An 18,210-nucleotide genomic window follows, 5' to 3' on the forward strand; every position below is an offset into this window, starting at 1 on the left:
AAGTATGATGTAGAATATTAGTATCTACTTTCACAATTAAATTCGTAATCTATAAATCGTCACATGTAAAGGCACATGATGATTACAATTATTAATATTAGGTTCCACTATGTTCATATTATTCAAGAATATTAATAATCAAACACTAATTTGTCAAAACCTTCTTCTTTTTTTTGTTTTTTTTTTCTGCTTTAATCAGTATGATCCTACATCAATTATTAACTGATGATTCGATAAAACTATTACTTGGTTATAATTAAAATAATTACTAATTAATGATAATCACATGTGCTTACATTTTTAAGGCTGCTTTGTAAAATTTAGTAATTGACAGTCAAATGCTAGTTGTAATTGAAAAAGAAGAAAGAAAAAAATAATTTAAATAGTTTCCACTAAAATGTAGTTAATAAATATATAGATTGCAAATATAAAGTAATATTGACCAAGCATCCAAATGTATAACTTTTCCCCACACACAAAAAAACACACTCATATATATTATCAGAAATCTTATTGATGTAATAAATATTTAGATCATGCGTAATAATTTTTTCCAAATTTTGAATCAGAAGTTTCTGATAAAAAATACTTTATCATATATATATATATATTCAATTGAAACAAATTATAATTAATTTGAGTGTCTAGATAAAATATGCTAGAAAGTCTGAAAGGTTATCAATGTATTAAGTCGAAAGGAAAATATGAGAAAACTATTGGAACAAAATAATTATAAATGATAGAAAAATACAAAGTATCAATTAATTTTTTTTAATTATTTTTGTTGCTAAAATATGAGAAAAAATAAAATTGAACCAATAAGTGGACCTTCTTTTTAAAAAAATATAATTTGAAAATGAAAAAGGCATGAAAGCTGCCTTTACTTTACTTCCATATACAAATAAAGCAAAATATAAATTCTCTAGTTGGTTGATATTGAATTATTCTATTTAATTAATTTGACTTTGACTGGATTTTGTCTTTATTATTCATCAAAAAATCAACTTTTTTATAAAAAATATATATAAACGCGTTATTTTAAATTTTAGTTTTTGTTAACATCTATGGCGTTTTTTATTCCATTTTCCTAAATGACAAATCCTCATGGGATTTCTCAAAATCTAATTAGTAAATAATTAAATACATAGTAACAGTGACATTAATTTTATAATTTATTTTATAATTAAAGTTAAACTTATTACAAATTGTGTTTATTTATTTATAAAAAATAAATCACTTTTCTTCTATATGTGGTTGTGCACGTACATGACGGTCAAAGTCCAACTTTTATATGCACAAAGTACCATCCTAATTAGTATTTTAATCATACCTTGATTAAGCTGAACATGTCATATTCATCATGTTAAACTTTTATAAACATTTTTGCTTAGTACTAAACCTTAAAAGTAACGTTGTAAGTCAAAAAATCTATTATGTTTAACCAACGATTTACAAGCAAAAACTACCCTTTTCTTCTTGTAATTACCACCATTGTGCGTCTGCAATAATGGAGTAATACGACTCACGAGTCTGGAAAGGATAGGATGTATGTAGACCTTATCTTACCTTTGTGGGGTAAAGAAGTTATTTTCGATAAACCATCAGCTCACAAAATGCAAGTTATGTGGTATATATGAAGAACTAAAATTAATGGTCATTTTTTCTATACATTAAAAATCATTTCCGCTTCGTGATATATATGAAGGACTAAAATAGTCCAACCTTTTTACATTTAGGACTATTTTGATCATTTTCTTGAGTTCAGACCGAACTCAATAATTTCAATTCAAACTTTATATTAATATTAAAATATTTATTAAATTTATATAAAAATTAAATTACTAACACCTGATATCATTATTTCGAAACTTAGCCACTAATTTTCAAAAGGTATGGAGATCATGTATTTTTGTTAGTGGTTGGGTTGGTGGAACAAAAGATGGGTCTAATTACATGCAGACAATCGTACGTTTTGCCCACTTTCTTTTTACGCACTTTGTAAGGACTACATTTTTTCTCCAATTTCTTCAAATCTTTTATTCCCAATTTGGCATACAACGAAACGGCAAATTCAGAATTTAAACGTTTTCGAGGATTCTAATAGAAAAAAATCTATTCATAAAGTTATTCGATCTTAAATCAGTAAGTTCTGATAAAGTTGTTCAATTCATGATGGTTCTGTTGTTGACATAGAAAATTGAGTTATTTTAGTACACAAATGTATATATATATATACGTATGTTATGACATGTACACAATGTCAACTTTTGTATTATTATTATTTTTTTGGAAGACATAAAATAAAATAGATTGAACATAATTTGGATATAATAAATAAATAAAAAGAAGTGATGATTTTTCTATATTCTAGAACTTTTAAGTTGTGGTAATAAAATAGTCTGAAAATTTGGTTTATGGTCCCACTTTGAGAGTCACTAAGAATTAAAGTTGATTTTCCAAAGTTCAATTATTCCTCTTGACTTTTTATTTGTTCAAAAATTCAAATAAATTAATGTTGTCCATATCTTTGCTTACATTTGCAAAATTCTAGTTAGATAATTTTGAAATTATGTGATACTTCAAGGCCTACTATAGACCATTGCTCTAATGTTCTCCAATAGGAAAATTTCATAATTAAGTAGCGTTACTAGGGTTTATTTTTGCAAAATATAGCAAAATTTAATTTTTAGATATATCGATACGTATATATGTGTAATATGTGGGTCGAGATCGCTAGTTCAGATAATTTTTCCATCTTTCAAATTCTATCTTGGGCTGGGCAAATAAAAAAATGGATCCATGGGATGCACAAAAACTCAACTTCTCTGTCCCAAACTCATATATCAACATTTTCTGTATGGGGGATTGGGGGTGTAACAAATAGAGTCGTTTAGTTGGTGACAAGTTATACGGAGATTCACAATCCCTGTAATTATAACTCTGGAATAATTTGTTCACCAACCAAACGACACCGTTCAAGCAAGAGAATCATCATATATTCTTCAAGTATTTTCCCATTTTCAACTTTTTTCTCTCCAACTTGAAGTCACAAATGAGTACATATAACTCTACACAAGACAGTAGAATGTATCATGTCAAAAGCTGCTGAATTTTTAGAAAACAAATGTGAAGATGTCATCATGTCAAGACTACCAACAAAGAACTTACTCGTACTTTACTGAGTGCACGTAGCACGGAAAGTATATCTCCCTAGAGTACATCTCCTACCTAAATTTTACTTCGAGTTCAGCTAAACCGGAGCTTAGCTGAACAAAAAGCAAGTGCATTGTTACTCTGATTACGTTAACACAATATGCTCTCTCTCGTTCCATGCTATTTGAAGACGGGAGGCACTAAGATGGTATAAATGCAAAATATCAATGAGGGATCAGTTTTGAGTCAGATCCCCAGTCTGGAGTTTCTCCTCAAATGGATTTCAGCTGCCCAGCTTTTTCCTATTTCGGTTTGAAATTTGCCTGCATGTAGATATATACAGATCGTCGATATATGACTTGTAATGAGCAAGACCGAAAAAAGAGCATGGAAATTAAAAGGATCAATGACCTGCAGTTGAAAGGAAAAACTCATCCAGCACCTTTCCATGTTCTGTCAAAAACAAAGTACCAACGGAAGTTACAGAGAGAACGTAGTATCAACCCGTTTATAGATTTGAGTTCATAGGATGATAGATACATATATATGTAACCGAGAAATCACAAGGCTAAGTGGGTAAGATTTGGAACTCAGCGAATAATAGGCTCGCCCTCCTACCCTTTCTCACTTAAATACCAGGCTTTTGTTCGTGGTAGTTTTGAACTTGTGATGTGTGCCTAACCCACTTAACACGTGTTGCACTCTTATCACTAGACCAAATTCACAGAGGCATAATAGATAAGATTATATAAGATACTCTTTGCTTGTAGACAGCAGACACCATGTTTTGACAAAATGTTAAGATCTAACCATCTAATCTACATATTTACTTCAAAAAGAGAATTCTTCCTGAGATCTTAGTCCACCAAGAACAACCTTACAACTAAAATTTATGCCGGATAGGCAGAGAACTTCGCCTAAGGAAGTTAGCACCATACACCAACTGATGACATGCAGATACCTCAAAATTTCATAACAAAACTGCAGACAAACTAAGCATTTTCAGCTGGCACTCTATGTAAGTATTCCAACTCTCAAGAGGTGCAAAAAAAGTGGCACTCAGACTGATTAATGAGCTCCAAGAACATTTTATACCAGATGATTACTAGCTATGGTCCAGAGTCACCAGACGTAGAACAGATTGAAGAAACAACTTCAGAAAATTAGTATACTGCACTAGTTCCACCTTTGATACTAAAATCACCTTTCAAAGTAGTGAGAGGCACAAACTAGAAAAATATATTCAGTAAAAGTAGTAGGTTTTGATTCTGTAACTTAAATATTTTGGAGAATAGTAATTCACCTGATTCATATTCCAATGCCTGCAGAATCATTTCAACCTGGAGAAGATCGGAAAAAACGTGAAATCTATCAGATGTTATATGATTTAAGGACCTAGTAGAGTCATAAGAGCCAACGTGGTACTCATTAAATTAGAGACTCAAAACTTACAGGAGAGGTGACAGCATATAAGCGGTAAGTGAATGTAATTTACCATCACTACAGGTAAAGATGCAAGAATGGGATTTATAGTGGAATTTGAAATCAAGATAAGCACATCCACCAATCTCTTAAAGCAAGAGATAGCAACACGAGGAGGTTACAAAACTAAGTCTAAAGGAACAATACCATCTTTTTCCAGATTCCAATAAGCAAGACAAAATTATTACGAGCATAGTTGCAGTGTTTCCAGCTATTTCCAATGGGAGTATATGCAGTAATTTTAAAGAAGACAGGGATGAAAGAACCAGTAATTGAGAAAAACTTGTGGAGCAATACATTAACAAATCACTCAAAGTTCCAAAATGAACTATGAACTGACAAAATTAGACCAGGAAAAGAAGTAGTACACTCAAGATGTGAAGCTTCTCGTAATTTTACTAAGTATTGTAAGGAAGTTAGTAATTCATACCTTGTCAAAATCTTTTACAAGATTGGCTTCCAGTGAAGCATTGTTTTCGTACTCTTGCCACAGTTCTTTAATCTCTTCAGCTGGAAATATTATAAAAACGTGATATTACATTGTCATGTTAAAAGAAACTCCTTTACTAGAGTTTTTGACTGCTTTGGAGAGAAAAAATAAGGTATGATATCAAAAATAAAGTAATACCTCTCATCCCTCCACCAAGAACTTCACACATTTCAGTCAAAGCAGCTTGCTCAAGTCTGCTTTTTTCAGCCTTAGGTACACCATCAGATGGAGTTATATCTCCGACAATTGCTATAAAAGTTCAAAATTACTATCAAATGCAAAAACCTCAAATTTATAGAAAATGAGGTGAAAATCTCAGTCCTAGTTCAACCTAAGGAAAAAGAAGATGGAATGAACATGTAGAAGAAGAAAACACCAAAGTGAAACTGATGAAGGCGGTAAACCTAATTTTTACAGCAGAAAATACTATGGATATAAGAAGTTTGGTAATATACATAAGTGGCTTAGTAACTGCGGTGTACCAACAGTATTTTCTTTACTTAGATAAACTCATAATCTTAGAGCTTGATGCTTCTTAGATCATTGGAAAGGAGGATGGCAGATTAACTAATAACCAAACAGTAAACACCACAAGGTGCACAGCCAATCAAATTTAGAAAAAAGGAAAAGATGAGCCAACAGGTATACATTTTTCTAGTTCAGTCATACATAATTTTTTCTTTTGATAAGGTGAATACATTTACTAATGTAGGAGAAATCCCCGTATACAAGTAGTATACTAAAAGGTATGAAAGATCTACGCCAAAATATGGTTCTCTATAAAAGTCATCCAATCATCTATACAAGAAAGCACCTCATGGATTCACCAAAAAGAAACTAACAGACACGCAGCTACTCCTCAGATGTACAAAGAAATCTCTGTATGCAAGTATATACTAAAGAGGAGAGATCTAAGCCAAAATATGGTTCTCCATAAAAGTCATCCTATCATATATACAAACAAGAACCTCATGTGATCACCAAATAAGAAACTGAAGACACGAGGCTACTCCTCACGAGTACAAAATCTTTCTAAACCCCCTTAAACACTCTCCTATTTGTTTCCTCCATAACACCTTGGATGGTTTCATTTTCTCTTTCTTCTTCCTTCTCTTTTTTTGTTTGCTTGGTGTGTGTAATTGCCTCTTTCCACAGATCCCTGAAAACACTATATGCCTGCTCATCATTCCTTCCTTTTTTTTCGGGATACTTCTGCAGTAGCAATTTTTTTCACCATTTTATGTTGAAATAAGTCGTACAAAAGGGTAGTCGCAGCAAATAATTTAGCCTTCAAGTTGAAAATAAAAACACTGATATATCAGAAAGATAATTTCGAATTTGGAGGCAATACCTTCTGCAATATCATGAACAATGGCCATCTTGATACACCTGTTACATAAATAGAGAAGCACTATGATTACCTTCTACTGATAACAGTCTGATAAATATAAACATAATTTTTTAATTTATGGGATGAAGTGAACAGATGAACATAAGTGTCACGAAAGTAACATTACAGAAAGAGCATCGAGATCATGTTTGCATGAACAAACTTCAGGTTTCTAAGTATGAACTACAACCCACACTCAAGAAATGTTCATCAAAAGTACACCAAGTTCTACAACCAAGCGAATTATATGTTCAGTATGCAGCTCTGATCATTCATATATTAATCAAACACCAGCTCAATTCAATTTGTCTAGATGAGAAAGCAACTCAAAGAAAAACCTAAAGAAACCCCATCATAAAAGGTGAAATACATTTTAGATGCTACCACCCTGAGTAGACACGCTGGATCACACCATTCAGATCTCATACAATTTCAGCATGATTCCTCAGTAATTAAAATTGGTTTATGTACAGCAGAACAATCTATGTGCACCACCAAATAATAATTACTCAGAAAATTAATTAAGGGGTATGGTAATCCTGGAAAATAGGCCTAAACTGCATTATTGAAGTTACTGCCTCCTGAATTTTTAAGAAGAGCATAGCAATATCTTCAAGGACTGACACTTGAATCCATTTTATGGGATGCAAGGACGAACTAGTTGTGAACTAAATAATTTTTCACAGTTAGTTATGCAGAAACCAGGCAATGATATTATGTATGCTTTATATCACAAATCAAATAAAGTGCCAAGATTTCCTTTATGTGCTTTACATGAAGCTTAATAAACTATTGAAGATGATATTTCCTGTATTAATCAAAAGCAGCATTCTAACCATTAACAAATTGATAATTAACATAAATAACATATTCCATCATAAGTTCAAGACGATTGTAACCTCAATATTCAACAATAGAAGCCACTCCAAGGAAAGGCAAAAAAACACAGGGTTACCTCACAAGCACTACAAATGGAAGAACAAAATGGGAACACTCCCTGATTTATGTTACAAAATTGTTTCTACAAATGGATTTGCAAGAGAAATCAGATATAAATTCATGAGAGATATCATTAATCCACAAGTGCAATTTCTCATCACCTGTAAATGCTTGGAATAGTGTTAGTATGTTATTTTTTTATCAGCTAAAGTAAAACTTCATTAAAACTGCATCCACTAGATCTTTTTAACATGTTCACTAACAATTTTTTGCCCCACATTTAGGGAAGGAATTAAGGCAGATGTTTTCCTGTGGAAGCAATAATTGGGTACTGATCCTCTTCCCTTGCATTACAAGAAAACAGTGATAGTCACATCAGCTCTTGGCTGAGGATGGAGAAGTTTGAAGCAATGATAAGCAACTGTTTTAAACCTCTTTTTTCCCCTCCATTTCACTAGCAACATAGGAGAAGAAACAATGAATGTGTACAAACTTAGATCAAAATCTTGAAACGAAATAGCAAGAGCATTATCAGCTATATCAACTCCAACCTTTCCCTGTTAACGCCAGGAAGGTCACCAACAATCAGAGCCATCAAGGACATACGATACATATGATCAGCAATAGATTCAGCACCTTTTATTGCATGATTTACCCATCCCTTCCGCTTTGTGGTCTACAAAACAAGTAGAGGCATGAGGGGATACAACTAGCCGAATTAAATACAGAGCGCAGAGAGTAAACAAATGCAAAAAGGGAATAAAAGATTAATAATTCATCAAGATAGCACTGTAGGGTAAAGAGGTTAATTAAGAAAGAAATGCCAGCAAAAGAAATGGAGGGCACTGTTTCTTGATCCTAATACCACATTATAAAAAGAACGAAAACCTTGAGTGTGAAGGGGAACTCAGATTGCCTAGAAAAAGATTCAATAAGTAAACCTATTTTCGAGGGTAACGGGGCACAATTTTCCACTTGCTTAACAAGTCTTTCTTTGCAAAGAGCAAAATCATCAAAGTTAACTCATTATCATTGTTTGTTAAACATTGCACCAAGGAAGTCTCTCTTTTTGCTTGAGGTCTGGATATATACATCAATGTCTACATAATTTAGAGAATCAGATGGCATTAGGACGAGAAGACCGCTGGGAATAAACATTTTCTTAGATGGAACAAGATATTCCATCAACAGCTTAAGTCTTTCCAAACTGCCCTTTCGGCTAAGCTGAAGTTTGTGGATTCCAATTTTGAAAGGTCACTGCCCTTGCACAAAAGAGTTGAAGGTTTGAGAATGCCAAAATGAGCAACAAGTTATAGACTCTACCTTATAGATCAAGAAAGCTAATAAATGGATTACTTATATTAACTGCATTATTTGAAACAATGCAAAGTGACCTTTACTTCTTAAGCTTATTGTAACATATCTATCTAAGTTCAAAGCCTAAACTCAACATTTAGAAAAGGGAACAATCTATTACTGTCCCCAGGGATTTGGTAAGCAGTAAGAGAGTGATTTTGTCGGGGTTAGGCACATGTGACGAGTTCGAACTTTGCCATGGACAAAAGTTTGGTGACTAAGTGGAGAAGGATAAAGAGGCAGGCCCATTACCCATAGAGTTTCGAAACATGCACCAGCTGGCCCTCGAGGATTTCTCGGTTATCAGAAAAAAATGGAGAAGGAACTCTCTGTTTGATTTTAGTTTCTATCTGGAAAAGCCTTGACTAGGCATATGCACATTCTTTAATCTATCAAACTACAAACTTCAAATATATACAAGCCGAAATAGCAAATTCCCCAATTCCACTTCAATCCTCAATTACAAACTCAAAACTCTCTACTTTTCCCTGCAATGTGCTCCATAAACTCATGAACTTAGTCAATCACCATTAACGCATACCACACTCTCATCCACTACATCATACTCTGCTACGGCAGTTTGTCCGTGGACGATTTCAACAATGAGCCCACCTCAACCTACAACTATCAATATGTCCTCACATTTTCAAATATATAAAAGATCACAACTTTATCACATACCCTCATTTTATATTAGTTTTTCCTACAAAGAATCATAGTAAAAACAGTTTTTCTTTGACTACAACATATTTTGATCTATACAGGTTAAAGCTGCATATAATAGACCCTTGTGTCCCGTCCCTCCCGGAGCTTAGTGCACCAAGCTGACCTTTTTAATGCTCAAACCTCAAACCAAGTCAACACACAAAAGTTCCAATACCCAAAAAGTAAAACTGAAAACACATAAAAATCTCTCCTTTTTGAAAAATCACATGCATGGAAACATTACCTTAAGACTATGACACAAAGTGAGGAAATCAATGGCATTGGAAGGAGAAGATGAAGCTCCATCACTGTCATTCTTTGATGACCCGGACCCGGAATTCGAGATACTCGGATCCAAATTCACAGAACCCGGAATGGGTTTCTTAGAACAAGCAAAAACAAGCTTTCTACCTTGAAAATCAACCAAAAAAGAAACCTTTTTTAAAGAAATCTGATGAAAAGAGAAAGAAGAGTAATGGGTTGATGATGAAGATGAAAGGAAAAGGGAATTTGGGTTTGCTTTAGCTGCCATCATTGTTGCTAAACAAAGATTCTTGAATTTTGGGGAAAAAAATGTTTGATTTCTTTCGATCTTGTTGATGTTTTCTTTTCTTTTTTTCAGTGTTGGGGAAAAGCAAAGAGAAAAAATGGGCCCTTTGTTTCGCGGGTCACCTTGGAATCCGACTAATTTAAATTCGCATTACGTAGGATCTCATTTGAATCGATTAATTTAGATTTGTATTACGTAGGACCTCATTTGAACCAACTAATTTTGATTCGTGTGGATAGAGCCTCAGGATAGCTGCATAGCGCTTTTTGTCAAAGATTTAAGCTCAAATCCAAAATATTTTGACTAATTAATTTGAGGTCAAATCCGAAATCTTTGACTAATTAAAATTCACATCCGCTAGAGCCTCATATTCGAGGGGTATGTGATCTTTTGAATAACGTTTTCTGTCAAAGATTTAAGCTTGAGTGCTTTTTGTCAAAAATTTAAGTTCAAACTCAAAATCTTTGATTATTTCAAATTCACATAAGCTAGAGCTCATTTGAGGAATATCACTTTCTATTAAAGATTTAAACTCGAATACGGAACCTCTAATTAGGAGCGTGCCTATCTTAATGTACTATATTCTTCAATTGGTGGTCTTTTTTATTGTTTGGGCTTATATTTTCAAGTTTTGCACGGATTGATGTTTCAATTAAATAAAAAAAAATAACAGAAATCCTACAAGAAAAAGGAATGGAACTTAGTATTAATTATTTGCTTTAATTTAACCAAGTTCTTGTATAAATAGGAACCAAAACATACCTATAAAAATATTTATTGTGTAGCCGTAATATTACTACATCTCTAACGACCCTTTTGTCTCATGGAAAAGGAGAAAACAATTACTCAAACAAAATCTTCAATATCCCAAGATATTATTTATGAAATATTTTCTCATCTTCCTGATAAATCTTTTACACGTTTTAAATGTGTTTCGAAATTTTGTAACTCTCTTGTATCATTCAAAGTTCTTGCATGGACATATCCTCAAAAAAAGTTTTACACCATAAAGCATTTCAGACGAATTCAATTTAATCAGGCCTGAGGAGAGAATCGATGAAAAAGGCTCCGCTCATCTTATTAAGGAATTAAATAGCTTCCCTTATCACAAAATTGACTATATTGAAGGTTTGTTCTGCTTATGGAATTCAAGTCAGTCGTTGCCTCCTATTATTTTCAATCCCAGTACAAGAAAAGTAACATATCTTCCGCGTCAAAATCTTGCGGAGGATGAAATCCATGAGTATCATATTATATTGGGTTATGATCCCGAAAAAAAAATGCATAAAATTCTATTGATGACATATCCTCATAACTATTTAATGTCATCATCAAGATATTGGATTTTCACTTTAGGAACAAGTGAATCGTGGCGGGAAATAAAACTAACCAATTTATTTGTGACACCACCCTTGAAAGGAATTTGTATCGATGGAGTTATTTATTTTTTTGTTTACCACAATAGAGGAAGATATTTTAAGATGGCAGCGATTAATTTGAGAGCGGAGAATTTCAGAATTATCTCGTTGTGGAATAAATATGGACGCTATTATGTCGCAAACATGTTTGATTATATTCACTTAATAGAAGTGAAGGGAAAACTAGCCATCGTTGATGTTAAAGAAGGAAAAGCGAGAAAGATAATTTTGAGGATTTTACAAAATTATGAAACTGAAGAATGGATGGATCATATTATTGTCTTTCCTCAATTATTAAGTCGAGATATAGCAAAAGAGAACATATATTATTTGAGGAATTACGTTTATAGTAATACTCTTAATGGTGAAATCGTATTAATGAACTCCTTGATCAAGCCAAATTGGATATTCTTTTATAATTTTAGGAAGAATAGTTGGAGAGAAATTGAAGTTTTGGGGTTTGAAGAAAAGGTTAATATTTTTGGTATATGTAGTTATATAGAAAGCCTCTTACCATTAGGATATATTTGATTATTGTGAGCTTTTTTTTGTTAATTTTAATTTTTGTTCTATTGCTTATTTAATAAAATTTTATGGGTCAAAATATTTTATCTATGCGAATATAATTTGTTTTGCATAAATTTAGATATTCAAAAATTATATGAAAAAAATATTAGTATAAATTATTATTTCTTTCTATATTAATATGATAAAAAAAATACATCTTAAAATAATGATCAAAATTTATACAATTTAATTTTCGCAAAGTGAAGCATTACAAATATTTCGAAAAGGATCAAATATATGACTATTGAATTTCACGAAACACTTATAATGTTAAAAGATGTCGGAAAAATAATTAAAACTTTAAGCTCCGTTAATAAATAAAATAAATTATTAATAATTAATAATAATAAAGTCCTAGAAGGAGAGAAAGAGTTGAATTTAATTAGTTTAATTTACTCTATTGTTATTATAATTAAATCACGTTCTTATCGAAAAAGGTTTGCCAATAATTAAAACACATTTATATAAAGTATAGCCGTATAACAAGTCTAGTAAATAAATAAAACTCTTATGGCCAAGAATCTGAAGATTACTGCTCAAAAAACACCATCAATACCTCAAGATATTATTCATGAAATATTTTCTCGTCTTCCTGTTAAGTCTTTTAACACATTTTAAATGTGTTTCTAGATTTTGTAACTCCCTTATATAATTCAAATTCCTCGCATGGACATGTCCTCAAAGAAAGCTTTACGCCTTTAGGAAAAGTTTCCGATTCCAGCCTTGAAATGTTCCCCGCATAATGAATCTGAATTAATCGAGTCGGGAGTGATGAGTGCTCATCTTATTAAGGAATTAAGTGGCATCACCTATCACATGCTTGACTATATTGAAGGTTTGTTCTGCTTTTGGAATCCAAGTGAGCTACCCCCTATTATTTTTAATCCGAGTATATGTAGAGATACTCTAAATGGTGAAATTGTATTGATAAATCCTGGATAAAGCCAAATAGGATGTTCTTTTATGATTTGAAGAAGAATAATTGGAGAGAAATCGAAGTGTTGGGGCTTGAAGAAAAGGAAAATATTTTTTATATATGTAGTTATTAGAGACCCTTTTATTTCATTTCAGGATGATCTTTAATTTTTAATGATTTTTATTTTCTGCTTTGTTGCTCATTTAATAAAAAAAATTATGGACCAAAATACCTTTTTATCTAGCCAGACCTAATTAGCTTTCCATAAGCTTAGAGAACTTTTCCCTAGCTCGAAATAATAAGTTATGTTGCATTTGTTGTGCGATTTTTTTCAAAATATGATTTCCATATAAAAGAATGTCATCCTTTTTGTGTTCACGATTGGTGAAGATCTCATTATCTTCGATGGATAATCTAACAACAACAACAACAATATATTCAATATAATCATACAAATGAAATTTGAGAAATAATCGTCTTAGCGATTAATTAAATAATTATAGCAAGAACGTAAATGATTAATTATCTATTGTAGCAAAAAGATTGCTCGAATTAAGTAATTAACGATGGAATATTATTACATATACGAGTTTTTCTTATTGGCTCAAAAGATACGATATTATATTTATAACGACATATGGAGGCATACAAGTAGAGATTAAAGATACGATATTTTACATCTGTAAGTATGTTCCATATATCACTAGTCATGACAAACCATGCTATAGGTGTAACACTTTTTGTTTATTTATTTTCACTTTTTCAAGTATGAAAATAATTTCTTCTAGAATGTTCGTGAACACGTTTTGAACTTGAGACCTTCACTAAGTAAATTCCAAGTCAAGCTACTTACTAATTAAACTACGGAAAATAAGTAAGAAAATCACTTATTTTTAGTATTCAATAATATTTTTGTCTTACATTAATGAAGACTAATTAGCCGTTAACTAGCCGTTGAAGTGATATCTATATAAGATATTACTTGAAGACTTGAAGAATACATAATTCTTCTAGAAAAATTTCATTTCTCCTATGATCTTTTCTTGTACACTGGATTTTCTTGTTTGAGTTTCGATAATTTTTGTTCCAGTTTATAACTAGCAGTTTCTGTTCTCAGTTAAGAGAAAGTAAAGGTATATATAATATATGTCATTGTTCATTAATATCTTTAATATTGAAATCATTTAAATATTAGTTTAACATGTGAACTATTTCAGGTAACAAATGTTCTCCCCAATGGAGAATAAAACGAGCGAGAGTGGTTCAAGAAAATATTCAATTCCCGAAGAGATTATGTGTGATATATTTTCTAGGCTTCCTGTTGATTCTTTAATGCGTTTTAAGTGTCTTTCTAAATTTTATAATTCACTTGTATCTGATCCATCTTTTATAGATATTCATCAAAGCCACTCTATATTTCGTCCTCATAAGATAAAAATACTAGCACATTCAAAAGATGAAAATATCTTTTACACTATAGAACAACAGGCGAAACATAAAAAACCCATTGTTATTGAGGAGTTTGATGGTACTATATGCCATAATTTTCACTATGTTAATGGTTTATTTTGCTTATGGAGTACAAAAGAGCTTCCCCCTGCTATTTATAATCCTATTACAGGAATAGCAAAATATCTTCCTTCCCCAAGTTTCATCAATGATGACCTTACTCATAATTACTATTCATTTGGTTTTGAACCAAATGAAAAAAAGTTCAAAATTTTGATGAGTAGTGATCCTCAAATTAACGGCTCAAGGCATTGGGTTTTAACTCTTGGCTCAAGCGAATCATGGAGAGAGATTAAATGTGCACCTTGTTCGTTACTTCAATTAACAGGTGGAGAAATTTGCATCAAAGGAGTTATCTATTTTGTAGGGATTCACAATAAAAGACGATGCATAGTGGCATTTAACATTAGGATGGATAATTTTAGAATTATCTCATTGTGGGACGTATTTAATTTTTTTATGCCAAGAGAATTTTATCATGACTTAGTAGAAGTGGAAGGAAAATTAGCAATCATTGATCGTTCAAGATGTTATATGAGAGAGATGGATTTGATGGTTTTACAGAGTTGTGAAACTGAAGAATGGGTGAAGCATATCATTACATTTTCCGATGCACTTTGTTCTAGCTTGAAGACTTTGGATTTCTTTTGTAGCAGTACACCTGATGGTGAGATTGTGTGTATCTTTGACCGGCGAAATTTGATTATCTTTTATGATTTGAAGAAGAAGAGTTGGAGGGAAATTAAAATCACGGAGCTTGCAGACAAATTGGAGATCGTTGGTATCTATAGTCAGGCAAATAATCTTTTACCGTGTATTTATTGTTAGTTTTGAAATTTATTATTTTATTTTTCGGTATTAATTCTTATGTAAGACATCTTTGTCTCTTGTTATTTATCTATATTTAATATTCCTATTGTTAGAGACTTCTTTTTACTTTTTTTCCGCCAAGTAATTGAATTTCAATTCTTGATTAAAAAAAAAGGGAAATAATTAAATTCTTATAATATTACCTATTTATATTTTGAATGAGCTTTAAATTAGAATTTTCACCCTTTTACAAATTCGTATTACAACAACAACAACAACAACAATAATAATAATAATAATAATAATAATAATAATAATAATAAAATGCATAATGCATAAACATGCCCTTTAACATGGCCTTAACAGTCATCTATACTTGTAGACACCCGCGTCCTATGTGACATAATACACGTAGGACGCCACATATGACACATATGTCCTCTTAGTTCATTCAATCAACAATACAAAAAATTAATTGAAAACAAACTTTGATCCATATATCATCATATGCATTTCAATTTTTTAAGTAATTAATACTCAAATTCGATAGTATAAAAAATATTTGAACATTATTTCAAATTTTTTTTTAAAAAATATGTAGAACATGTTTTAAAAATGAAAAAGAAAATGAGAAGTTGAAAAATCATTAATCTTTAAATGTGAAAATGCAATAATTAATTTAAGAGAAATAAGTATTTCTAAAAATGAACTGATGGTATAGCTTTGTTGTCCACTATCAGTGAATAGTAGTTAATCTCTTATCTATTATGCCTAAAAAAATAATCTTTTAGAGATTAGACATGTATTATAACACGGTTAGTAAAAGACAAACTTTTTATTAAGAAAACAAAAATTTAGGAGTAATTATTTTTCAGGAAGACTATTGAAAAGGAAAATGGAAATAAGAAGATAAAAGAGTAGTCATGTTGAAATAAAATCTGAAAAGCCTTCGGATATAATAACTGATTATATTCTCTTGACTTCCTGTCAAGTCTTTATTTCGTTTGATGTGCATTTCTAAATTTTATAATTCTCTTGTAATAGACATTCATCAAAACCGCTTTATTTCGTTTCATTTGCAACTACACATGATTCCCTAGCTAGATGCAAGTCTCATCGCGATCAATTTATTAGAAAGAATTCAAAGGACGATAATTAAATAACTTAGTTCTTAATTTTTTGTACAATCTTCATGCTACTATTTGGAACTAGAGGTTGAGGGATTGTTGGTGGTGGTAATGAACCTTGAATGGAGCAAAAACTCCAATGTGTTAAAGGGAAAAGTGAACTAAAAGGGAAAATCTTAGACCAACAACTATCATATATGTCTAATACAGCTTTGCAACATTGAGGTCCGATTAATCGAAGTTTAATACTTAAAAAAGATGTTATGATCTATTCAACGCATCCATGAACATTCAACACTGATGCTAAACATTTAGAGATATCCGAAAAAAGACCGTCCCCCGAACCTTGCAAAAGGCCTCCTCCTCCTCTTCCAGGTAATTATGAGACGCTTGGAGAAACCTAAATGGATATGCACAAGAAAATAAGTGCGTATGCATAAATAGAAGTCATTTTTCTTACGGATATATAAGTTGGTTACAATTGTATTTGGAATTGAGAGGATTTGAAATTTGATGAAGATTTGGAAGGAGGATTTCATATTTATAGTGTAGGATGTAACGTTAATGTATGATGCAACCTTTTAATTTTTAAATGTCTTTAATATGAGGACTTTATTGTACGTTTTAATAGTTGTAATCAATTATCTTTTCAAGTTTTAACATGACTACGTTGAGAAATTTTCATAAACAACCCAATTTTCAGGTCTAAAGCTAAATTATACCAGAAACATAGAAGCAAAACATAATATTCTGGAGGAAGTAACACAAATTAAATTTCTAAACTATTAGTAGTAATAATAATAATAATAAAAAATTACTTGCTAATTGGAAGATTACTAGGTTGTAATGAACACTAAACTGTCTTTGTATTCGAATGACAAATAGGGACTAGTGACCTTGGATAACAACAGAGCCAATGCAATCCCATAAGTAGGGTCTGGGGAGAGTAGGATGCACGTAAACCTTATCCTTACCTTTGTGGGATTAAACGGTTGTTTCTGATAGACCCTCGACTCAAAAGAAAAGAAGAATCCAAAGCACGAATATAAGAAAATAAGACAGCAAAAAACAGGATACAAAGATAGCAATCTGGATCAAACACTGAAATGAAGATGACCAAAGTTTTCTAACCTTTCACAAATATAGGTGAATTCAAAATTTCCAGTAAGCATTCATAGCAAGAAACAAGTATCACCTCTCATCCTGCTTCTTCTTTAAGACACTAATGGCAACAAAAATGTTCAGAATTCGACAAGAACCCAAAGGTAACTCCGATAAGCATTTCATAGCAAGAAACAAGTATCGAGAGTCCTGTAGAGATTACATAAGTCACCTCTCGTACTGCTTTTTTCTTTATATATCAAAGCCTAGTGTTCAAGAAAAATCACCAACTAAGTAAAGCACTACTTCAAAACTCAGGACATAATCAAAACATCACTACAAATTGAAACACCTAATTAACTTTACCCAAAAGTTCATGTACAAAATGGACAAGGTATGCTTATGCATCCATAAAACAGTAACAGTTGTTAGGTCTTAAGCTAAGTTATACGAAACATAGAACCAAAACATAATATCCTGGAGGAAGTAAGACAAATTAAATATCTAAAACTATCTCAGCCTTTGAATAAGCATTTGAGATTTGAAAACTTTCCCCCATGATAGTCTTGAGTGAGTAAAAACTTGGAATGTATCTAGTCGCTGCATAGCCACCATCGTAAACCTTGACCTTCCTAAACTTCTTCTCTTTTGGGTTGTAAGAAAGTAGTTCTGTGTGACGTCTGCTTTGCATCAAGAT

General features: G+C 31.7%; 2 protein-coding genes across 2 annotated transcripts; one reads left to right on the forward strand and one right to left on the reverse strand.

The window, feature by feature from the left end:
• Positions 1-3,009: 3,009 nt before the first annotated feature.
• Positions 3,010-10,115, reverse strand: LOC125829697 (uncharacterized). Its single transcript, XM_049508887.1, has 8 exons — positions 9,760-10,115; positions 8,006-8,130; positions 6,477-6,514; positions 5,264-5,374; positions 5,066-5,145; positions 4,457-4,493; positions 3,565-3,606; positions 3,010-3,476 (listed from the first exon to the last, which is right to left on the reverse strand). Exons 1-8 carry the CDS (start codon positions 10,048-10,050, stop codon positions 3,400-3,402), a joined length of 801 nt encoding a protein of 266 aa, XP_049364844.1. The 5' UTR covers positions 10,051-10,115; the 3' UTR covers positions 3,010-3,399.
• Positions 10,116-10,888: 773 nt separating this feature from the next.
• LOC125829643 (putative F-box protein At5g42430) lies at positions 10,889-12,014 on the forward strand. Its single transcript, XM_049508835.1, is given in 2 exon segments — positions 10,889-11,076; positions 11,078-12,014. Coding segments are annotated over 2 exon segments (1,125 nt in total).
• The last annotated feature ends 6,196 nt before the right edge of the window (positions 12,015-18,210 follow it).

Source organism: Solanum verrucosum, unplaced genomic scaffold, assembly GCF_900185275.1.
Source record: "Solanum verrucosum unplaced genomic scaffold, falcon-dt-bn FXZP01000008.1, whole genome shotgun sequence".
Classification (NCBI taxonomy): Eukaryota; Viridiplantae; Streptophyta; class Magnoliopsida; order Solanales; family Solanaceae; genus Solanum; species Solanum verrucosum.

Bases quoted from the DNA above. Each gene is read 5' to 3' on its own strand.
- LOC125829697 (XM_049508887.1), bottom strand. From the start codon at position 10,050: ATGATGGCAGCTAAAGCAAACCCAAATTCCCTTTTCCTTTCATCTTCA. The intron at 5,375-6,476 runs GTATTGCCTCCA...GAACTTTTATAG, and splicing joins TGTTCATGATATTGCAGAAG to CAATTGTCGGAGATATAACT. The intron at 4,494-5,065 runs GTATGAATTACT...GATCTTCTCCAG, and splicing joins TTGTAAAAGATTTTGACAAG to GTTGAAATGATTCTGCAGGC.